Below are 25,460 nucleotides of genomic sequence, written 5' to 3'. Positions count from 1 at the left end.
ATAATACATGTTCAGATCTGAGTATCGAATTGATGACCCCTTATGTTTGTCCAGCTGTGATTTAATAATCCACAGAGGGCGGGCTTTAGTAACAGAGCACGAAACCATTAGCAGTAGTAAAACACGCTTGCGCAAAGTGACGAATATGAAGCACGCACTGAAGGCCAGGTGTTACCATTTCGCTATCTACTGACTATGTACAAAGGGTATCCAATCTGTGGGACGTAGAACTTTAACTACACACAGTAAGGTCTCATCGTTTTTGCTTAACAGGATGATATGTTACCGTAAATGAGATGTCTGTCAAAAGTATCAACACAGGCTTCTTTGTTGGACTCAGTATGGAAAGGAGCTGATTCATCCGAATTGTGGGAAGAAGTGTACCTTTTTTTATTTTTTTTTATTAAAATAAATGACTTACGAAAAAAATTACACTCACAATCGCTGATGTTATTTGAAGTTGAACTTCTAGCGAGAGAGAAATCTATGTTAGTGAAGTCATAGTCACAATGGAAAGGAACTCAACTTAGCCACGTGTGTACATCAACTAAGCTTTCAACTTTCTTCAGAGGAAATGGTTGAGTGGTATAGAAGCCATCCGGTTTATCTAGTTTGAGAAAAGCTGCTTCATTTGAATAACTTGAAAACGAGTCACCATGCCTGTTGGATTGCAGACGTCACAACGAGCTGTGGTTTGGATTGTACTCTTGCTGTTTAACACTAAAGGTAAAATAAGAATCGTCCACTATCAAATATTCTGGTCAAAATGAAATACATATACAATCATAAGGAAATCCATCCAATCTATAAAGCGTTTATCAGGTCTCAAAGCACAACTCATGCAGAGTTCGGTACCAATGCGTGTGATATCAGCTTGTGTATACGCATTATGCCGGCAATTGTTTTAAATTTTCTACACTATTCGTACTTGTGTGTTCATTTTTATGCGTTTGTATGTTAGTTAGTTTGTTTGTTTGTTTGTTTTTTTTGTTTGTTTGTTTGTTTGTTTGTTTGGAGTGAGTGCTTGAAGATGTGTTTTATTTTTTTAATTTCTTTAAATTATAATCATGTGTTATTAATTTCAGTATGTTACATTTGATTTCAATCGTGACTAAGATTTTTATGAACAGAATTACCCATAACAAAGACAACCTAAACCTTTATTATTTTATGAATAAGGCATCAGTTGTAATAAAATCGAGACTATTTTTTCATCATTCCAAGCAATGATTAGATAAACTGCTCACCAATACATCTGTAAAGGTCATCGTAATGGGGCTCGGTAAAATTGTCTCCCAACGTGTACCTCTGTTCCGAAGTGCAATGACTTCAATGTACTATTCTTTCCCTCACTACATTCTGTCATTTTTTCTATCGTTTCGACGTTTTTGAAAGATCAGCAGTCTTTTTGATTCCACTTGATCAACTTTATTGACCTATATTTCCGAATGACCGCTCAGTAGCAGCAGTCGTTTGAATAATTCGTTTATTAAATTGCCTTGAAGTCAACCGAGAGTCAAAGTAGACAAGATACAATTGGTGTCTTATGGTAGCTTTGTGCTGATTGTAGGTTGAACTCTGAAACAACAAATCAAGCTGTCCAAATGTGTCATCAATTATCATAAACATGTTAGTTTGATCTTGTGGAAATATTCATTATAGTACCGTTATTATAACCGTAGCTCAATCTTGCACACATTCAGCGAATCACCCTACTCGTAATCACTATGATAAATTATGGTAAGCTGTTTTATGTATATTCAAATTGCATTTAAAGGCAGTGGATACTGTTGGTAATTATTCAAAATAATTATTAGCATAAATCCTTATTTGGTAACAAGTAATGGGGAGAGGTTGTTGGTATAAAACATTGTGAGAAACAGCTCCCTCTGAAGTAACGTAGTTTTCAAGAAAGAAGTAATTTTCCACGAATTTGATTTCGAGACCTCAGATTTAGAATTTGAGGTCTCGAAAATCAAGCATCTGAAAGCACACAACTTCGTGTGACAGGGGTGTTTTTTCTTTCATTATTATCTCGCAATTTCGACAACCGATTGAGCTCAAATTTTCACAGGTTTGTTATTTTATGCTTGCTTTGAGATACATCAAGTGAAAAGACTGGTCTTAGACAATTACCAATAGTGTCCAATTTTTTTAATTTAGAGCGATCGGTATGTTTGAGTCACAACCATGGCAACACTTTGTGAGAAGTGTTGGTTGTGAACTGTGGTTGAGAAAGCAGGGTTTCGACGTTTCCAACCGTTTTTGTTTTGCATGCTCGTCTTTAGGGTAACTTAATGCAGAAATGCTGCTAAAGCTCATTTAACTGATCTAATTGGCTGAACATTTATTAGTTAACAACCTGTTTGTTACGTAACAGCACTTTCACTTCCCTTGTCAATGACTAATTCCCTCCGTATTCTGTTAATCAAAATCAAAACTAATTTCACAGTCAAACCATCAACCCAAATGGCAACTTGATACAACCAATACGAGTGTGGCCATCCTGCGCGTCAACTCCCATGTCTTGTAATTTCAGCTTCCCAATTCCGGGCTCGACAAATCTAATGAACTTCTCTTGATTCTCAAAGTGTAGTCTCACGCATGTAAACGGATATAAAACACAATATACACTCAGCAAAAAGAACAACCTCAACAATGGTGAAGAGTTGAGAGATATTCAGTGAGACAGTCAGATATTGTCAGGAAGTAAGACTGCAGAACGCACCATTGGCAATCTTGATTAAAACGTAAGATTGCATTGTTGACAGTCGAAACATCGTTTGTCACGGAGTATTTTCACAGAGTGTATATTTTAGTATTAAGTGCCTAAAAGTAATTGACTAGTGGGCTTGAAATAGTTATTAAAGTATAAAGAATTTTCAATGTGTATATTTATTTATTCCCAAAACAGAAAATTCTTAACCAGTTCAGACACACCTTTGAACGGAAATTTAAAGGTGTAAAAAGTCTATGTTTACCGTCATTGTACTAGTTAACGAGCTCCTCAATAACAGTAGGATGAAAAAGATTAAGTGATGACCAAAGATGCACATCCCTTTAATGGGTGGAGGAGAGTGTGTGTGTGTGGCCCTTTTCTTTGCCCGAGGTAATGATAATGATAATCTAACGACGTCTTATTTACTGTTGCAAGGTGAATTAGCATCTTAAATCATAATCATAATCATTGGAAACTTTAGGAAATAATGAGATTGACTATAGATGATTTTTACAACTAAAAGAACAAATAATTAATGACTGAAACAAATTAAAGTTAAATGAGAGAGTAGTTATAATATTAATTTTGTAAAATATGGCTTACACTTATGACGTAATGTTCAAAGGTGGGCTATTAATTTAGATTTATTTTGATAATCCACACCTTTAAGTCAATGACAGTGTGTGATCAAACTAGAACGGTGTTTAAGTTTATGTACATATCTGTTCAATTTATCTTTCTAAATTAATGTTCTATACATTTCTTAGTCGTACATCTAAAAAAATACCCTAGAAATTATACAAAAGAAACATCCACAGTCTGGTGTGCTAGGGTCTCAGTTAAAATGATGCAACTACAACTTGATGACGTAAGCAATGTTATAGGTTTTGATTGGATATTACCATAAGATGAATTTACCATATTGACATATAAGCCACGATAAGTAACTCGATATCAATCAATCCCCTTGATATAAAACCGAATTATAGTAAAGACATAACATCCAGTTTTCGTCATTTTAAATGGAAGGTTGCGATGTTCTCAATGATAATAATTGGGTAAAAACAGGATGATAAGCTTAACAGACTTTTCCTAAGGTACTATGGTAAATCTATCAAAGAAAATCCACCAGGGCATTATTTAAGACTTTTCTTTCAGTTGATTTTAGGAGAGCCTCTAGTTCGGTATTTTGAAATAAAAACAACGATGGTAAAATCAAAAGGGCTATACGTCTTTCTTTTTTTAAAGATTAAGAGTTTATTTTAAAATATTTGTTTTGAGTTATCCAAGCAGAAACGTCTTTGCTTGGGATCTTGTCGGCGTCTTGTTCTGTCGCGGCTTGTTTTAATTCAGTTTGGTGATTGATTGATGTATGACTTTAGAGTTGACCACTTGATGTGGAACTTACATCAACAAAGGCACTTTCGATGTACACATTATCACAACACATCATCACTTGTTTCCTCTCAAAACTTGTTTTTGAACTAAGCAAATGTAGCTCACAGACTTATATCTATATATATATCTACCACGGAACAGAAACGTTATCCACGCTATAGACAACAAGGTACACTATTTGTAATTGTCAAAGACCAGTGTTCTCACTTGGTAGATCTCAACATATGCATAAAATAACAAACCTGTGAAAATTTGAGCTCAATTAGTCATCAGAGTTGGGAGGAAATGATGAAAGAATAAACGACCTTGTTGGACGAATTTGTGTGCTTTCAGATTGGAATAAAAGACTTCTAGCTAGGAGTCTTTTATTATTTTAGTGAGACTTATCTCTATTTCAACATCCATGCTACTTCAGAGGGAGCCGTTTCTCGCAATGCTCGTTACCAAGTCAGTTTTTAAGTTAATATTTGTTTTGAGTAATTTCCAAACGTGTACCTTTCCTTTAAATGATAATTTGAGGAATATTTTTATGTTGTCTCCATATCTTTTGTTGTATATCGGTACTCTATAATTCACATCTGGATGACATTATAAAAAATAAAAATACAAAAGGCTTGGGTTTTGTGTATCATTCTCTCCGTTTATAAATGTAAAATATATTGTAAAACAGCGAGTCGCCTATTAATATTAAATTCTTTAGTATCCTTCGCTGTTATTACACCTCCTTCAATAGACTACACGCATCCTACCAAAAAAAAAATCACATTTTGTTACAATTTGGACTAAAGGTTTTAAAGCAGCACGTAATAATTCTCACATGGAGACCTATATGACACTTTTCATCGCTCGCATTCCTGATGATATTGAAGTAGGGATGTGTACACTGTTTTGACATCCCGTCTTATGGGTCGCTGATATCTAATAAGATTCAAATTTAGAGTCTGGTTGTTTCACATGTCCAAATGGGAGGAGGGCTATTTAATAATAACTGCCATAGCTATGTTTCTCTGTCCTTATCAATTAGAGACGCAATAGGTGGCCGTGAGCTTATGACCAGGTGTACATAAACCATAGGGAGGCTATCTAGTTCTGCATCATAGGTATACTATGGTAGCTTTAGAGGAAACCTCCCTGTAGATAGGACACCCAAGGGAGATTGGACAGTCCCAAATAAAAACACTGCGGACATTTTCTTTGAATATACAAAAAGCATAATTTCATTAGTGAAATATGATCCATCCTAATCTTGGGTTTGACGTATAGGGATAAAGCTCATCTGTCTGCAATTGTAATTTGAAAATCTCCTCTAAAAATCAAGAGTAATTTTGAAAAACAAGAGGAAGTAGAAAGGAAGAATAACGAGTCCTTGATATTGGAATTGAGTAATCGGGAATACGGAATTTTGGGATTACACTGATGTGTGATAAGCAACTTCCAAGTACTACCTAACAGACTAAACCCAACAAGATTTCCCTGATAAACCTCCAAATCTCCACATTTTCTCTACTCAAATCCAAGAGTCTGCTTCGTAATTTATCTCATCATAAGAAAGCTCAACTTGTCAATCAATATTTTAGAATAAGTATTGAAGACCATGTTTGTTGCACCCCATGGCATTCTCAAACAAGTACAATGAGCAATGGCAATTGTTTTTTTTAGAACGTTGTCCTAAAAGTTTGGTTCCTAATTGACTCATCTCAGTGAGATTCGTTTATTTAGGCATGTGTGCGTTCCAGTGTGTTTTTATCCCAAGTGGAATCCACCAGAAATACAATACATAAATTATCGCGGAGTCATCGTGCTCTACACTCTTGTCCACGTTGTTAAATTTCTTCACTTAACACTTAACTCCAGACCTGAAACATCTTCTCAGCTTCTAGCTCTTAATTCAAACACGTAGTAGTTTTAGCAAGTCAAACAAATCAGACCCATTATAAGAATTTAAATCGATAACCTGTCGACACCCAAGCTAGCACGATTCCCTTCTAGATTACCAATTAAACAGAATCTATTACAATTAGTCATGAATTAGTCAAATGAGAATCAAGAAATCGTGTCTCATGAGGACTGTGTTGAATTATTCTTTAAGACTTAATGTATAATCTGAAATCAGAACATTGTTTTACCCGGGGCGTCATGTGTAGAGTTGGGTGTAATGATGTGTAGTTGCCTGTAGTGAAAATGTACCGTTATAATGGATGTGTTTCCTTTAACCTAAGGCGAAGCATGTCGGAATGATAAAGTTGTTTTCCAAGTTCACACAGGTTAATATATTGTGATTTGTTTTAAAGAGCGGTCCAGTTTTCAATGAGGTGTTTCATACTTTCAAAAGAAATCCATTAGTTAAACTTAAATTGAATTGTAATCGCAATTTATCATTAACAAGGCGGATGTCATCAGACATCATGCAACCTCAGCAAATGTAATCAATTGATTGATGCGTCCACTCTTAGATCACTATATATTTAGTAAGTTTTGATTTGGTAAATGTTAGGGGATGGAATCAAAGGGTAATCTACAACAACAACAACAACAATAATATTATTATTATTACAATTCAGTATAATTTACCTCATTATGTAATGATGGCACGCTACCTATACATCCCGGTCCAAGTAAAGGAGGACACGTTGGTAATAATGTAAAAACTTCCGCCATGTTCACTGTTATGTCTTTATATCACGGTTTACATCATTAAACATGTACAGTAAAGTATTGACGAACATTGACTTGCAGAATCCCCTTTCGGAACAAAGGCACACAACTTAAAGACACCGGACGCTATTGGTAATTGTCAAAGACCAGTCTTCTCACTTGGTGTATCTCAACATATGCATAAAATAACAAACCTGTGTGAAATATTGAGCTCAATTCGTCGTAGAAGTTGCGATACAATAATGGAAGAAAAAAACACCCTTGCCACACGAAGTTGTGTGCTTTCAGATGCTTGATTTCCAAATTCTAAATCTGAGGTCTCGAAATCAAATTCGTGGAAAATTACTTTTTTTCTCGTAAACTACGTCATTTCAGAGGGATCCGTTTTCCACAATGTTTTATACTATCAACAACTCCCCATTACTCGTTACCAGCAAGTAAGGTTTTATAATAATCATTTAGAGTAGTTATCAACAGTGTCCACTGCCTTTAACAACAACAACAATTTGATATTATGTTAAAAAACCTTAATTACGATAATTAATAATAATAATTGTTTTATCATTAAGTATATTAATAATAAGTAGAAAAGTATCCCCCAAAAAATTATGATAAAAATAAAGACATACAGAAATCGTGAATGAAAATATCCGATACAGCCCCAAGCATCTTCTCTGTGTCTCTCTACATATCTCTGTTAACCTTTTACAGACCTTGAGGTCCTAACGATTATTTCCATCCCCCACCCTCTACATCCTTAGCCTCTGTGATTTTAATCTGCATTCACTGAATTACAAGTAGATATTCAACGCTACATTACCGAATATAATTAACCAAATGCTCAGCTTAATGAAATTTCTGTGAATCAAAAATCAATAACATATGTCCGTTAGTTTTAGCAACCATTTTGGACTGCAGTTTTATTTAATTGTAATTTAAATATAGCAAAGTGGGTGCATGGTACTTCATGACCACATGCCATTTGTCTATGAAACTTTGCATTGTGCTAGAGGACAAAGTAACTGAGTGGTCACTATTTTAGGACAGTGATCATATTGAATAGTGTCGGCAATACAACGGCCATGTTTCCAAAATGCTATATTTTTTTGGTCATTTTCGTGTAAGGAGAAAAAAACCCTTAATATTCAAGCCTAGAGCATGATGAAGAAATCACGTCTTTATTGTGAACATCATTATTGTGTAAAATCATGGCGTACTATAGATAATGGGTCACGTCTCTTTTTTAAAGAAAGTTACACATTTTTATGGTTTGTTTTAAGAAAACCAATTATCGGGATTAAGTTGTGAAAGTTTGTCATGATAAACTCTTCTCTGCACAAAGTGACTGATGGATTAATTTCCCTTTTAATGAAGCAAAGTGTCCATATTTAACCTGCTCTTGTTTTGTTTATAATTTACAAGGATGTTTACCGTTGCTAAGTTTACATATAGCCACACAAAAACCGTCTCATTTTTTTCGTCACTCAACTTTCGTAGAGATAATTTGTCATTAAATATACTATTCAATTCTTGGCATTTTATATAAAAGACTTTCCGAGTCCACATTTATAGTAAATTTCTCCCTGCACTGACTGCAAACTTAGTGAAGCAAAGCGTCTCGAGTCTCGATACCACGTGTAATCATTAACAGCTAGATTCAAGTCACTGGCACGTACTAATTAAATGACAAGCCTGCTTAGAAGCCACTCAATGCACATAAACACTTTATTACGATTGGGCTATTGTTTAATCTGATAGTATCAAATTAGTTTGGTTTGAAGAAGGAATGACTTCAGACAAGACGAGTTTTCATTCATGTGGTATAATGCTAGACTATGATTTGATTTCAATATGCGCACATAATAACGATTAAAGGGCCGTGTAATGATTATGTAGTCCAGTTTGTGTTTATGTTTTACACTTTTTTTTCGGCGAGAGACCTGGGCCCAATTTTATAGAGCTGCTTTACGCCCCAAAACTAGTTAACCACAACAAAATTATGCTCACCAGAATAAGGTTACCAGACAAACTACCATGTCATATGTACAAGTTGTGGCTGGTATGCTGTTTATTTCTGCTAAGCCGAAAATCGTTAAAGTCACCTGGAAATAGATTTTTTTTTCTTTCAAACATAAGAGTATATGCTTACGAACAATAAAACAAATTTTTTAGTAATTGTTTGTCACGATTTATATGTTTAAAAAATACATAAAGTTGTTTGGGGGGCTGACTCCGCCTACCCCTTTTGTGACGTCAATCGAGGCAGACTTTGCCTGCAATGCGTATAGTAAACACACGTGCAAAGTACATGTACGTCCAAGTCGTGAGTTGGTACATTTCTAAAAGTGTTTTTCTGCATTCAGCAGCAATACACCTGGTCGGCATTGCCGGGAAAAAAACATTTTTTTTTTTAAACGTACAAACTCACGACTTGGTCCGTACATGTACTTTGCAATTGTGTTTACTCTACGCATTACAGGCAATATCTGCCTCGATTGACGTCACGAACACCGGCCTCTCGGGTCGGGGTCTACTCTTAAATTTGTAAATAACATAAGAACTGAGTTTTTAAAACCTTAGTTAACTGTTTATTCACATTCCACTCATCAAAACACATTTATTAGTGACAAAAGCTTTATTTTGAAAAAATACCACTTCCAGGTGACTTTAAGCACTATTTTCTGCTGTGAAAGCTTTAATGCACCAATCTTAATAACACTTCAAGTTCTTTGTATTTTTCACCACAAACTGTATTATCTGTTTAATTATTTCAACCATCAACCTTAAACGATAATTTGTGAAGAATAATTTTCAAACAGCCATCGTACTTGACCTAGAATACAACTCACTCGTAGGATCATCCGATACCCAGCCACAACACACCACATCGACATCTGCTATAGTCAGATTCAGTCACGTTCATGTACAATAATTAATTGATTACAGATAACCAATAATTGTTCTTTATCCCTCTATAGTTAATATCTTTATGAGAAACAATGACTCTAACCTTGGAACGGTTCACAGAAAGGTTCGAGGGCATCGTGTCAAACTCCTTTTACTTCAGGTGTGAGATATTTCACCCTGATGGCAAACGATATTTGAAATATTGTCCAATAAATTAAAAAATATAAAAAACAAAAATCCTTTTATAACTATTCGATTTTGTACTTGGTAATTACTCGTTACCAAGTAAGGTTTTATGCTAAAAGTTGTTTTGAGTAATTACCAAAAGTGTCCAGTGCCTTTTATGCCGTGTTTACACCAGATGAGTAGCCTTCTCCACAAGATTGAGAATGAGTGTCGTTTCTTTATGCATTAAAGGCAGTGGACACTATTGGTAATTACTCAACATTATTATCAGCGTAAAACCTCATTTGGTAATAAGTAATGGGGATAGGTTGATAGTATAAAACATTGTGAGAAACAGCTCCCTCAGAAGTGACGTAGTTTTCGAGAAAGAAGTAATTTTCAACGAATTTGATTTCGAGACCTCAAGTTTAGAATTTGAGGTCTTGAAATCAAGCATTATGAAAGCACACAACTTCGTGTGACAGGGGTGCTTTTTTCTTTCATTATTATCTCGCAACTCCGACGACCAATCGAGCTCAAATTTTCACAGGTTTATTATTTTCTGCATATGTTGAGATACACCATTAGTGAGAAGACTGGTCTTTGACAATTACCAATAGTGTCCACTGTTTTCAATTATCTATGATTATACCTTAATTATTGACAGGAACATTCCTTCTTGGTTAAACAAACATTTGTAATCTAATCACTACATTTCAATATATTCAAAAGAAATGTTTGGGTTACGCTAAAATCCAGCTAAGAGGAAGTTGCATTCATGTTTGAAAACAGATTAAGATGAAATGCCTGGTATTTATAGATGGAGGTAGGGTGTCTTTATATATTATAACTGGTCTATATAACAAGGCTCATCAAGTTGCAAGGTCTCACAGCGTCGGATCGACAATATTATCCCAAACCTGAAGTTCTTTCTCTGCGGTATATTGCATCTAGAAACTACACCATGCATTGCCATGTATGGACTCAACTGGAAAACCTGTTTGGTTCAATTGACTCTTTCCACATACATCTTAAAAATCAATATTTATAATAATCATGCTATGACGTGCATTTTTAATGTTCACTCCAAAAATAAATTATCAAACAGTTTTCCTGTGAAATCTCAAATAGAAAGTAAAATGGTCTTGTGATTCTACTGCCTTTGATCATTCAATTGATTAAAAGAAATAATTTGCACTGTTTTAGCATTGCATTAATTTTAACGATCTATTATGCAAGGTTTTCCATGGATTTGCTTTTATCAACGAATAATCACGATCCAGTGCATTAAAAGCGCACAACCGTCAAGTAAATGACCCATTTAATACACGAACAGTCAGACTGAAAGGTTGCCAAATAAAAAGAGTTTCTCTATACAGATGGATTGTGAATGATTTATAAGCCACAGTGCCGAGCAGTTAGATCTAACTTTGTATCATTTATCGGTTGCTGTATCAACCCTATTACAAAACAGCTGCTGGTGTTATTATGGGGTTATTTTTAGGGGAAATCGGAGCAACTCGTTGCTGTCTGCATTGAAAATAATATGGACAGATCCGAATGTATATAATAGGAATAAATGGAATATCTTTAAATTTACCAGAGCTAGAAAGAATATAAAGGTGAATCTCAGAGAAACGAGAAATGAATAAAGTTACAACTATTGGATAATGTTTGTCTCGAGTAATTATTTTAAAGGTAAACATGGTATTTATTTATTTTTAGAATAAGTACTTTCCACTAAAATCAAAGCTTATACACTAAACTGATCAAAATTGTATTTAATGCTGGCTGAGAGACTTTATTTAATTAAACCCTCATCATCAAATGTCCTCACAAGTATCTAAGGAAGATCACGTTGATCTGCTTGTGTACTGTGTAAAACACATGTTTTTTATTATTTATTAGTTCGTAACTATACTGTTTTCCTATCTGCAAACAGTATGAATTCATATTATAAACAATCAAAGAAACGCTTATTTTTCCCCGATGATTGGCAGATTCTAGGAGACAATAGTCCAATTATGATTTATTAAACTTTCTTTGTTCAACCCAAAATTATTTACAATATGTGCTAAATTCATGGATTCTTTTTTGTGTTTCTCATTTCAAAGACCACTTTTACTCCGGCATTAAACCTGTAGTTGAGTATAGATATATAGGTAACACATATCTGCCTATTTCCGTACAACTGCTAGCTAGGTAGGTGATTATTACTATGCAGTCAATAATGTGAAATTGGAACTCATCTTGCAGTATGAGCAAGAAATTGGAACTCATCTTGCAGCGTGAGCAATAACACATTAAGGTGTCTTCGTCTTGTTATTCACAGTCACAGGCTATAGGCTCGTAATGCGTATCTTATCCGGTACGGATACACTATCATACGTGCACCAATTTGAAAATGGGTCTCAAAGAAGGAATTCAGTATTTATTTGGAATGAAATAAATAAAATGAAATGCAGTGTCGGGAAAGGTATGGTTTTAATATGAAGTAGCAATTCCATATGGTTACACGAGGTTGCAGCTAAAAGATGGAGACTGTTATGATAACTAGATTTAATTTAAATATAAGAGATTTATAAAACATTACACCTTTATTAAAAATGGTTCTGAACGGAATTCAGTATTTTTATTTGTTTTAATAAGAAATTAAAATGTAGTGTCAAGAAATGTATGGTTTTAACACCAAGTAGAAATTTCCCATTATGATGACATTGTGCTTGCAGCTAAAAGATGGAGACATTTGTGAAAACAAAATTTAATTTGATCTTGGAGATTTAGAAAATGTTCCACCAGAGTTTAAAATACAAGAATAACATAATCAAGACTTTAAAATAACTTATGAGCTCTGGGCAAGATTTTAAAAATAAAAATAAGTAGCTGTTTCCTCAATAAAGACGAGAATTTTACGTTTTGATGTAAATTGAAGTTGTTCATCTTTTCAGTTACTGTCCTTTTACGTTCGTTTTAAGTTTAACGGTTTTTTTTTGCATGTACTTAAATTTGCTTTTTTTTAAGTGTTTTTATGTTCTTGTTGTTTGATATGTAATATCATTTTAATTAGCTTCTTGTATCCACAATGTACTTAATGTATTGATCTAACAGTATATGTGCTAATGTCCGATGGAGATGTTTGTACTTTACTTCCACTGGAGAAAAATAAACGGAGTCTTAGAGCTCCAATCAAAAGAAAAGAAAAAACATAAATATTTATATTTAATGACTTAAAGTAAATGATTTCTTCTTGAACAATAATGCTTATTTGCAAAAATTAGTGGTTGGCATCGAGATCAAAACAAAATACAAGTTTGTAGAAAGAACAGAAGAAAAAACAAACCCGAATAATGTACATGACCAACGCGCTTTAGGACCGGCCTATATTAGGCCTTATAAATGCTGTTTGACCCCCTCAAGCATATCTCATCTGAACAGCGTGACGCACAAATTACATTACAATCATACTTCCTCATGGCAGGTTTTTGTAAGCCAAGAAACCATCAAACAATTCGTTTCTTGTTTTTTTTTAGTATGATGAACCCAGCATGATACTTCAACTGAAATGTGATCATATTAAACATGTATTGTAACTTGATAATCTGACAGCACTTTACAGCTTCACAGAAAACGATGCACAGCCATATTTTTGTAAAAAAAAATGTTTTATTGTGTCTTGTTTTCATTTCTCAGCAGTATCATATTCTTCACGTATTCTTTAGATTTTTTTTCACGCGATAGATATGTTTTTAAGACGTAAGTTGTACATAGTTCATTTAGTTCCCTAACTCTGTATAGCAAATAATTTTACAATTTAAAATCAAGTTGTCATTTTAAACGACAACATCAGCATACACTGACATTCGTGTTTGTCTGTATTGTAAACTTCAATCCATAATACATCGATGTGTGTTAGCACTTAATACTCACTACTTTCCCGTCGAGCTTTGTGAACAAAATCACAGGCATATTACTTGGGTGGGATTCAAACCCACGACCTTTGCAATTCTGGAGCAGTGTCTTACTAAATAGAACATCGACATTGCGCAGAGGCTAGAGGCAGTTCGAGATTGCCCGGTAGCTAGTGGCATATTCTTTATCCCCGATGCATTTTAATATATATGTATTAATTAAACAATCAACGTAAAGGCTGAAGTTTGTTTAACTGGCTTCCATCTTTGAATTGATCTAAAGTTTAATAACGATTATACATATCTGAGATAAGCCGTTATAGATTAGGTCTTTACACCTGTCGATTGATGTTCAGATTCATGGTGCCATGTTCAAGGCCATTGTTTTAGAATCGACGTTGTACTCAGTGGGGGAGGGGAGTTATTGCTATAACCAAGGCTAGTGCTATAGGCTGGTAGACTTTCCATCAAGTCGCCCCCCACTCTGCGACCCTGACCAGAAAACATGTCTGGCCATCGGTCTTTGACGTATATCGTTTTGGCTAATTACATGTTTGTATGTGTAATTTAGAGCAATGAAGACATCATCAGTGCTGGAGGTCTTGAAAAGTTCTCGGTCTCCCACTTTAAGATCTTAAAGACAGTGGACACTATTGGTAATTGTCGAAGACCAGTCTTCTCACTTGGTGTATCTCAACATATATGCATGAAATAACAAACCTGTGAAAATTTGAGCTCAGTTGGTCGTCGAAGTTGCGAGATAATAATGAAAGAAAAAACACCCTTGTCACACGAAGTTGTGTGCGTTTAGATGGTTGATTTCAAAACCTCAAGTTCTAAACTTGAGGTCTCGAAATCAAATTCGTGGAAAATTACATCTTTCTTGAAAACTGCGTCACTTCAGAGGGAGCCGTTTCTCACAATGTTTTATACTATCAACCTCTCCATATTACTCGTTACCAAATGAGGTTTTATGCTGATAATTATTTTGAGTATTTACCAATAGTGTCCACTGCCTTTAAGTCTTAACTCAGTATCAACAAAAGCTTTCGTGCAAATGAGGTTTGGTTTATATGAAAGATTTTTGTAAAGATAAGATTCATTTTAGAAACAACATGGCAGTTACAATTATAAGGGCGTGGTCACTATGGGTGCCAATGTGTATTAGTAATGAAAAATACGAGTCTTTATGCTTTAGAAAAAATGATGATTTCTTGTGTACGTTACCTGGCCTGCCATCGCTATGGAAATGCTGAATTTGTATGTTATGTTTCCTTTCAGGCCTTGCTTAAAAAAAGGGATTTCTGTCTATGTTTTCTTGCCTTGACATTGAGTAGTTGAACTTGTGCATTATATTACCTGTTTTGACCTTGATAAATAGTTGGATTTGTGCAAATACCTCGTCAGTGGATAGCAGATGAATTAATCATCACATTTAATCGATATACAATAATAACAATGACAATGAAACATGTGTGAGATTTTCAATCAATAATAGTATGCATCAAGAATGGAATGTAGAAACTCCATGCATCAAGCATACAGTTACTCCAATTAAGCTTTACATTACACGAATTTGTTGTTTTTGTCATGTTCTTGATTTCTCACAGTTTCAGTGAAACATCGCTCCTGACTAATTTCAAATGGTGATTTATATTATTCTCTTTTCCATTTAACTTGCATTGCCATCTGGTTTTGTTAATGGTAGCATATATCACATCGTTGCGTTAATTAATGTCCCATACACCCTAAATAGCACAAATATTCAACTTTAACATCCGTTTGTAATTTCTAATCAGGTTTGTTTGCTTCGGAGCCCCATAGGCGTCTCCGACATGACTTGTTCCACAACAATAGTGAATATGACAATTCAGTTCGCCCAGTCATCAATGATAGTTTCCCAACAGTCGTGCAGATGCAGTTCTTTGTTGCGCAAGTGTTAGACGTGGTAAGTCTGGAATGGACACAGAGGGCGGTATTACCTTGAGGCAAATGGCTCACGTGTCTTTCTTAAGTGTTTAAGTGTCGTGCTTTAAGATACAGGTAACTTGCATAATTACACAAGTGACTCACTTAAGTACACTAAGTGTCTTGTTTTTTTATACGGACACAGTGTACGTACACGAGTGTTTTGCAGGCGGTGGACACTATTGGTAATTACTCAAAATAATTATTAGCATAAAAACTTACTTGGTAACGATTAATGGGGAGATGTTGATATTATAAAACATTGTGAGAAACGGCTCCCTCTGAAATAGGCATAACGTAGTTTTCGAGAAAGAAGTAAATTTCCACCAATTTGATTTCAAGACCTCAGTTTTAGAATTTGAGGTCTCGAAATCAAGCATCTGAAAGCACACAACTTCGTGTGACAAGGGTGGTTTTTCTTTCATTATTATCTTCGACAACCGATTGAGCTCAAATTTTCACAGGTATGTTGTTTTATGAATATGTTGAGATACAGCAAGTGAGCAGACTAGTCTTTGACAATTACCAATAGTGTCCAGTGTGTACACTAAGTGCCTTGTTTTTCATATAGTTATACATACACAAGTGGTACACGAGCTCCACAAAAGTTTCATTCATTCCGAAGAAGCTGCTTGAAAACCAAATATTTATACTGAAAATACCAACGCACATGTTTGGGTTCTTGTCAATAAATTCCAATGCTGAATGATATGTATTATCGGTTTATTGAAATAAAGCTATCATGATATTGAGAAAGCTTTCACAACCCTTGAATTGAAGACTTGTGTCCCTGGCGATTTGCCTGGATGAATATTGAGATAGTTGAGTTGTGACAGTCAGGAATGCATTCAAGTCATGACAACTGCTAATAATTAATTGTTTGACCTCAAGGTGAATCCAATCCACTTCTTATATTTTCATTTACAGGATGAACGCCTGGAAACATTCAAAATCAACGCATGGCTGACCATGGTGAGAGTATTGCAATGCTATCGTTTGTTATTAATGCATACCTGGGCCTGATTTCACAAAGCAATACAATCCATCGTAAGACAAATATTACAGTATCACCATAGTGATTTGTATTGTGACATCACAATTCACTGAGCAACTACGACTGATTTGCAGTTAAGATCAATCTTAGCTCTTTGTGAAATCGGCCGCTACAATCATAACTATAATCCAGTGGGGGTGATGATATTTAATATTACTTATCACTTATCACTGACAAAAAATTGTTTGTTAAAAACAAAGAAGATACAATTCAAACAAATAATAAAGTACTCAGACAGTACATCCTTGGGTTCTTCCTTTAAGCAATAAGGATTTTCTTCGTCTTAATCAGACTTCCATGGTCGGATTTAGTCCAGTTATCACCGTACCTTCGGATTGATCACCAATCAAATCATGACTGCTCCCTACGTATGGTTCAGATGTTCACAGACTGCGTCCTATATCTCCCTACGTATGGTTCAGATGTTCACAGACTGCGTCCTATATCTCCCTACGTATGGTTCAGATGTTCACAGACTGCGTCCTATATTTGCTTTAAGGTCATACTCGCAGTCTGTCTTGAGTAGCTAGTCTGAAAATCCAGATTCTGGGCAATCAAGAAGATATGTTTTGTTTAGCTCACCAAGGTATTACCTGAATGTATTCAATCCAAGACATGAGGGGAAAGTGGTCGGGCAATGTTTTATTAAAATTAGTATCAATAACCAATACCGAGAGAGAAAATGACGAAGGGCTCTTACATGATATTTGTTCATGGACGCGTAAATTGTTATGCTCATTCTATTGCCGAAGGGTTTGATATGTATACGCGTCAACTGAATATTTACTTTTGATTTCATACGATTGCGAAGTCAAGTGTTGTTTCTCAAGGTCATATTACATACACTGCACTCCCCGCCACAAACCATTCACAATGGATGATACCTCACAAATATTTATATATTTTTTAGTACATGGTTCACTACGGAAGCGTAAAGCTGCAACACGAATAAAATAATTATATCATGTATAATATATCAATGTACATGTACGTACACGATAACCTATTGTGTACGATGACAAGAGAGAGGTTTTTTGTTCATGTGGCGGCACTACGGTTCCGTAGTTTACTATTCAATTAGAAAAGCTTTCTTCAGTTCACAAGACGCACAAAAGAAACTATATTTCACAGATCATAAGAATATCTTAAAGACACTGGACACTATTGGTAATTGTCAAAGACCAGTTTTTCTCAGCATAAGCATACAATTTTCACAGGCTTGTTAATTTATGCTTATGTTGAGATACAACAAGTGAGAAGACTGGTCTTTGACAATTACCAAACGTGTACCTTTTCCTTTAACTCCTGTATTTCCCATAAACAGAGATGGATTGATGAATACCTAGTCTGGGAACCAAAGGACTACAGTGGACTGGAAAACTTCAAGGTTTCAAAGGAACACTTGTGGATGCCAGACCTCTGGTTATACAATAAGTAAGTCCTGTACAACTTACTCTTCAAGTAAATAATGTTTGCCAAAACAGTTACACAAGTGATATTTTAACACCGTATGATGCCATTTAGGGCATGACATCACCCAATGTGTCAATTTAACACCCCGATTTTTGCAATGTATCTACATTCACACTGATTACAAAATTACCATTTTGCGAATATTGGTAAATTGAGCAATATGGTTCACTCGATACATCACAGATTTCAAATTATTTGTTTATTGGTCACAATATAGAGAGGTGATATTGTATTTCAATATGACCTTTAATCAGCTAATTTTTACTCGCTGATTCCCAGAAATGGAATCAAATTCACTCGAATAAGAGTAAAATGTAGTGTTTATGGGCTACTATTCTCCTAATGCTGATTCGTCCAATAAACCCAATGTGTTTTTATTTTCCATGCAGTGCTGGGAGTCGATACGAGGACTACGCCAAGAACTCCATATGTAGCGTGTATTTTGATGGCAAAGTAGTCTGGCAATCGCCCTCAATCATTAAAACACACTGCACCATGGATGTCACTAACTTCCCTTTCGACAGACAGAAATGTACGGTAACATTTGGCCCATGGCAACATGGTGCCAACGAGATCATGCTTGAAGGAACCGGTGAGAGATGAAGTTTTAATGCTGATAACCGTTACAATTGCAGAGTCAATCAAAGCTTCTAAATGAGTAGACAATCATAGCAAGTAGGAGTTGAAATTGTGTAGGGTGGGAGTATAAGAGAGGTCTGCGGTGGCACTATATAAAAATTCTCTTTTTGAGTAGTGGTGGTTCTGAAAAAACAGGTGGTTGACAACTCAACGTTTCGATCAGTATGCTCTGATTGTCTTCAAGAGAAGTTGTGGTCTCGTTTCAATTCAATATCTAAACAAGATCGAAGTTAACAAAGTTTTCAGGGAGAGACAAAGTCAGAAAAATTAATATCAAATAGAAACAATCGATTTTTCTAAACACAGTATTGATAGTTATGCTTGCTATGGTATTTATTGTTTTAATCTTTGATTGTTTATCAAATGAACAGGCTCAGCTGAGATGTACCTTCGCAGTTCCGGTGAGTGGAAAATCATGGATTTCCAAGCCAAAAACGACAAGCAACCATACCAGATCTATCCAGATGACCCGCTAGTAAACTTCACCTACGTGGAGTATTCCATCGAGCTGATGCGGATACCAACATACTTCGTTTTCTATCTAATAATGCCATGTTGTTTGATTGCCTGCACTACGTTACTGAGTTTCTTTCTACCAGCTGAGTCTGGTGAGAAAGTGAGCCTTGGTATCACGGTGCTGTTGTCCTTGACGGTGTTTCTACTCCTAGTAGCTGAGTTACTACCACCGTCTGGAGCAGTGCCTATCATTGGTAAGGGGGAACCAGGTGGTGGGACATTATTGACTTGCTTGATATGTGGTAAAACAAAACCCAACAAATTTATGGGTGCGTTCGTTTAGCCTCCCTGGGTCGACCCCAGTGTGTGGCTGGTTTTTTTCCCAGGACGAACGTGGGTAATTATCTGCACACGTTCGTCCTGGAAAAAGAGAACGCAACACACCGGGGTCGACCCGAGGAAGCTAATCGAACGCACCCTAAAGGACCCCTCGCATGCAATGACCGCCATTTTAAAAGACCCCTCGCATGCAATGGCCGCCATTATTGATAGAACGTGCATGCTTGAAAGGCTTAACATTGGCTTGAGAGTCTAGCGCAGTTCGTACACGTGGGAATGTGTCCATTGTTCTACAAAAATGGTGGTCAGTGTATGGTCAGTGACGTCATGTGCAATCCAACTTTGGCTTTGACGTGCGCTGAAATGAATAATATATAATTCCATTTTAAAACCGATCATGAAAGTCGATGATTCGCGGACATCTATTTTATGTGACAACAACTTATGCCTTGTTTCTAATCTGTGGAATGTCATGATGAATGAAACTTAAGACATCGCAGTGGGTTAAAAGAAGATGGATGCATAGAGAAGACGCCTTTAAGTTCATAGGATGGCTCAATAGTTATTCAATTGTCACATATTTTATGTTTGATTGCAGCCATTTACTACGCCTCTACAATGGTCATGGTGTCATTGTCACTAGCGATGTCTGTCGTGGTCCTGAATCTGCACCACAGAGGGCCATCGACCAGGCCAGTTCCACCATGGCTTCGTAAGATCATGATGGGTCGGTTGGTTAGATTCATCCTGATGAGGAAAATAACTGCCTTCGATAAGAGAGAGAATATAATCCGGGATACCAAGAATAATAATGGATGCGCCGGTAGAAGAAGAAAACGAGCCCATAAGAAATTCTTTTCCACAGTTGAAATGCAGGATACATTTGAGAATGATCACGTGGTAGGCAATAGCATGGTCAACCTCGACGGTAATAGCTCGTCATCTGGGAACGAGGGTGAGATTAGAAACCGAACTACGAATGCTCACAAGAGGGCGTTCACTCACCATCCCACGGAGGGGAAGTCGTTCCGTTTACAGGAATTGACAATGTTGCAACAAATCCTGGATGAGTTTAAATGTATCCGGAGTAACTTTGAGGATAAAGAGGACGATGCCATCATGCAAGCAGAATGGAAACAAGTTGCTATGATGGTTGACAGGGTTTTCATGGTGCTTTATGTTGTAGGAATGCTATCCACATTATTTATAATCATTGGGCATATTACATGAAACAGCCGTCATATTTTAAGATGGATCTTGTTTCCAGCCGGCAAAAGTCTTCCATTGTCAAAATGCTGTGAAATTGAACATTACTTTTGAAATAACTAATCATACAGGTAAACACACAGTATATGCGAAGTTACTTTTGGTTGCGCCTTGATGTTGTCAAAGTGGGGAAAAGACGATGAATGTAAAAGTGAAGTGATTTGTATATCCTTTCAAAGGTGTTGAAAATGACAAGTAATCATGACTGGATGATAACTATAAACGCATGTTCTCCAATTCTTACATGATAGTATTTTGCATGTTATCATGTCCCACTGAGGTACTTTATGGTTGCAGGAAGTTGTTTTATTCATTTTTGTTCTAATCAACGACAAAAGCGGCCCTCGATTCAGTCTTGTCAATTACTTTATGATAGTGTCATGAACATGCACTTTGCTGCAATTAAGTAGAAGAGATATCTCTTAAAATGAAATGCTTATAATATATGAAACAAAATTTGTGCCGCATGTGTGATTTTATTGTTTTATTGTTTTCGCAGACATTTCCTTTAAGGTATGTCATCATTATGATCTATTATCACAATAACTATGTAACCAAACTATTTATTCAATATACATCGGGGTCCGACTATAATATATGTACCTGAATTAAAAGTTGTATCACCATTTTCAGTTGAACAAGTTTATTGATGTCCTTTTGTTTTCCAAAGTTGACATGACCGCAGACGTTTTTACTGACGGGTAAATTTTCTTAAAAGAGATTTAGCTCTGCGTTAAAAAATGATGACCCAAAAACTTTCGATGTTTTTGTTTTTGTTTTTTTGGCGATTGGTAATCATTTCACCGAAGGCAGTTTATTTACTGATGTATAGTGTATCTATCTGTGGAGCCCTAAGTAGTAAAATTAATGGTGTTCTTCTTAATCATCTAATTAATTTGTTTACTTTACTTTTTAAGAATGTTAGAGATTAAAAGTGTGTTTTTATTTGCAGTGTATTTACGCCTTGGTTTTTGAACAATGATGGATGTTGACATTCTAAAAAATTTACTGTTTTGATGAACTTCACAAGGTCAACCAGAATTCGAACAGTTATTAAAATTGTATAAAGTTACATAAGTTTGTTTCGTAATTGGAAATTTGAAATCGGCTGGTACGGTACTCCAAAACATTCTTTAAAAATGTATTTATTTCATGTTTAACCTAAGTAAGATGTTTGCAGTGTTCATTTTATAATTATTAAGTAATCTTTTTGGACAATAGACCGACACACTGCCTGTTTATGTTACGAAGACGAGCAAACAAATCTCTGACGAATGAATTTCAATAGAGGGCAGTATTCAATACGTTGCATTACAACAAAACGAACAATCTCCCATTAGCATGAAGAGACAATGTTTACCTACACAAGTTATAGCAATATGTATTCACTACAACATTACAACGAGCAGTTGGACTGTAGCAATATGTTTTTCGTTAATAGGTTCATGACGTAATTGTTTTTTGTAGTGGATTAAAAAAGTTAGAAGAAACTTGAATAAAGGAATAATTTCGTTTTCAAATAAGTATGTTTTGTTTTCAATTATTATTTAGTCAAAATGATTTATCAAACATACATATACGTCGGGTACCTTCTAAGCTCACACAATCTTTTTGGATTTTTGTTTTACCCGTCGATAAAAACGAGATAAAACAATAACTGAAAAGTATTCTAATAACATCATTATTTTCAAATTATTACCAATACAAAAAATGGCTAATTGTTTGTCCTCGAAATATGTAAAATATTTTGTAAAAGGTAAGTAAAAGATTTTTATCCTTGTGGGCTAAGACATGAATTGTCTGGCCTTTGTTTTTTTATTAGGAATTCTGGACCCACGATGTTTTCTTTATAAAACTTGCTTCAATGTAAAAATTTAATAGGTTTGAACACAATCCAATTTAAAGTGGAACAAAGTCTGTACAAAACCAATCTGAGCACTCTTTTTGTTTAATAAAACTAGTTTCTTATATAGTTCCAATATAACTAGATGAAGGACACTTATACACACTGCAACTAATTGCTTTTCTGGGTGATAAATTATCTTGAAGATGTCATTTAATCACTATGAGGTCCTTGATAATTAATAAACAACAGCAGCCATATCTCATCAAACTACATCCTGAACCTGATTGGGTTATTAAACCCGCTCCTCTGCAGTTCCTGTTTGAGGATAACTTTAATACGACTCCTTGGAAGTTTTTATTTCTCTATTAATAATAGTTGCTTTGATTTCTCCGGTGACAGCTTCATGAAATGGTCAATCAAAAATGCTTTCTAGGAAGTTGCAGTCAGATACTGATATGTTTTATATTTCATTGGTAACCCGAGAGAAACATTATTGTTACCGTGTGAAAGAGGATATGGTTTTCATTCGGGTCTATATTAAGAGGTGTTAAGACAAGGTACTGCCTTAGAAGACTTCACAAAGGGTCGAGGTTCCAGATTCTAAATTTATAAACTCCAATAAAACCAACCAACGTGTTCTGTGACAAAAGGAAATCACAGGCACAGTTACTCTAGGTGGATTCGAACCCACGCCCTTTGCAATTCTTGAGCGTGCTGCACAGTTACTCTAGGTGGATTCGAACCCACGCCCTTTGCAATTCTTGAGCGTGTTGCACAGTTACTCTAGGTGGATTCGAACCCACGCCCTTTGCAATTCTTGAGCGTGTTAAATTTTCTCTACATTATTCCTTTCCAACGACCTCAAATAATTGGGTATCTCCTCGTCTTTTTTCCCGATAACTTTATCCAGCATCAATTAAACATTATAATCATGTATTTTTTATTTTTTTATTTCAAGTTGAGCTAAATAAACAAACAGTTTAAGCTTATCTGCCAAACTTAAGATACAAACATTGTTTGGAATCAATTAAAAAACCAGAAGGTGTCTTCTTGAGAAATAAATTCACAGCTTGAACTAAAATTAAGTGGCTATTATATAAGATAATTGCAGTACATGAAAGAATCATCCCAAAGACAGTCTCTGTACATTTTCCTTTGCTCTTTCAAAATTTTTCATCCGAAGCCTCTGTCGGCTTCTTTAATGAACTGATGGTGTTTCTGCAATCACACCAGCTTCATTATACAGGTTTGTAATGACCTACTGAAGGTCACATTAGAAATAAATACAGTTTAAAGGGAACTGCATGCATTCCTCTTAAACTGTGTGTATCGACTTTCTAAACTTAGAATGTGGAATGGATTCACCTTTTTATAATATTAAACGGATAAATGAATTCATAATTAATTTCTGTTGTCATCAGAGAGTCAATGGTTAACTTGAATAGCCCCCCCCCCCCCGGCCCCCAAACACCAATGGTATGATGAAACCGTGATATTCACACCCTTGTGTGATCGTAGGGGGCGCTACCCCCATTACGTTGGTTGACTTCACTCTCTGTACTTGTTAATTGCATCGATCTCATCCTTTCTTCACATAAAGAAGAATCAATAAACAAGCTGTAGGTGACATTGTTGACCCTGCTGGTAACATCTGTTGCTGAAAGATATATCATTAATTTCGCGCTATGAACCGTTCCAGTCTGCATATAAATCTAATAAGAAAATCAAAATAGACTATTTTGAATCTTATAAATAAGGCTTAGGTTCAAGGGATACCCAGGCAAAGTCCTATGAAATCACAAACTGTAAAATTATACTACCAATTTCAGCAAATTTTCTAGTTTCAAATCACAGTATAGCAGTCTATGAGTTCAGTATTCCATGCATATTAACATTCTACATGTGTACGAAAAGATTCGTTAGTTATTTCTTAATTTTCACCCTGTGTCCTTTGATGGAGCAAAGCACAGTGTCATCGTCCATAGGGTAATCAGGGCAGTATATCGTCAATATTCTATATTGTGACTAAACAGAGCTTAATATAAATGACAGCCCCAAGCGTCACGTGACGAACTTATTGAAGCTCCACCCCTATAGCAATAAAGTGTGCTTATCTTTCCTACTTAATTCATCACGCATACAGAATACTAAATACAAGAGTTAAACTAGTATGATCAAACTATCATACCGTCAAAAGATTGCAAGCTTTACCATTGGGAAATTTGTGCGTAATTTGCTATGGATTCTTCACTTATTTCTGACAATTTTTTAGGCAGACATTAAAAGTGGACCATTTGACGTTTCTCGCGTGTTGGGTCTTCGCTTTACGTATAGCAGTAGTATTGGATCATATCTGTATGGAGCTCTAACGACAATAGAACCAAGCTTGGAAATTCGGTCTCATCAGTTCGGTCGGTATAAACGCGACAGGAATTTCTACGTCAACTCGGAGCGAGGAAAAGGAACGATTTGAGTCGTACTTTCAGACTCTACGAGGCAAGATTTATGTAGTAGGAGAGCAGTGTGCGTGTTGTTAGAGAGCTCATAGATCTTTCTGTCTTGTGGTTTGGAGGCAAGAGAAAGTACAGGATGAATTGGTCATGGAGGAACAGAGTTTGGTGGGGAATTTTATCAGTGTGTCTAGTCATCATATGCACAGGTAGGAAC

The 25,460-nt window shown here is 35.6% G+C and overlaps 2 protein-coding genes across 3 annotated transcripts in view; both read left to right on the top strand.

Moving 5' to 3' along the window:
* Positions 1-223: 223 nt before the first annotated feature.
* Positions 224-22,443, top strand: LOC117295136 (neuronal acetylcholine receptor subunit beta-2-like). Its single transcript, XM_033777700.1, has 7 exons — positions 224-726; positions 15,552-15,700; positions 16,648-16,692; positions 18,099-18,208; positions 18,637-18,839; positions 19,258-19,596; positions 20,280-22,443. The coding sequence occupies exons 1-7, from the start codon at positions 657-659 to the stop codon at positions 20,909-20,911; spliced, it is 1,548 nt and encodes a 515-aa protein (XP_033633591.1). The 5' UTR covers positions 224-656; the 3' UTR covers positions 20,912-22,443.
* Positions 22,444-24,953: 2,510 nt separating this feature from the next.
* Positions 24,954-25,460, top strand: part of LOC117295061 (neuronal acetylcholine receptor subunit beta-2-like) — a 44,757-nt gene continuing 44,250 nt past the window's right edge. For both annotated transcript variants that reach the window (XM_033777635.1, XM_033777634.1), the window contains exon 1: positions 24,954-25,452. In XM_033777635.1, the coding sequence (XP_033633526.1) occupies positions 25,383-25,452 (70 nt within the window). In that variant the 5' untranslated portion in view covers positions 24,954-25,382. The remainder of the gene's footprint in view (positions 25,453-25,460) is intronic.

This window comes from Asterias rubens, chromosome 9 (genome assembly GCF_902459465.1).
Source record: "Asterias rubens chromosome 9, eAstRub1.3, whole genome shotgun sequence".
Classification (NCBI taxonomy): domain Eukaryota; kingdom Metazoa; phylum Echinodermata; class Asteroidea; order Forcipulatida; family Asteriidae; genus Asterias; species Asterias rubens.
Note: the sequence above shows the minus strand (reverse complement) of the source record. Positions and strands in the feature narration are given on the sequence as shown.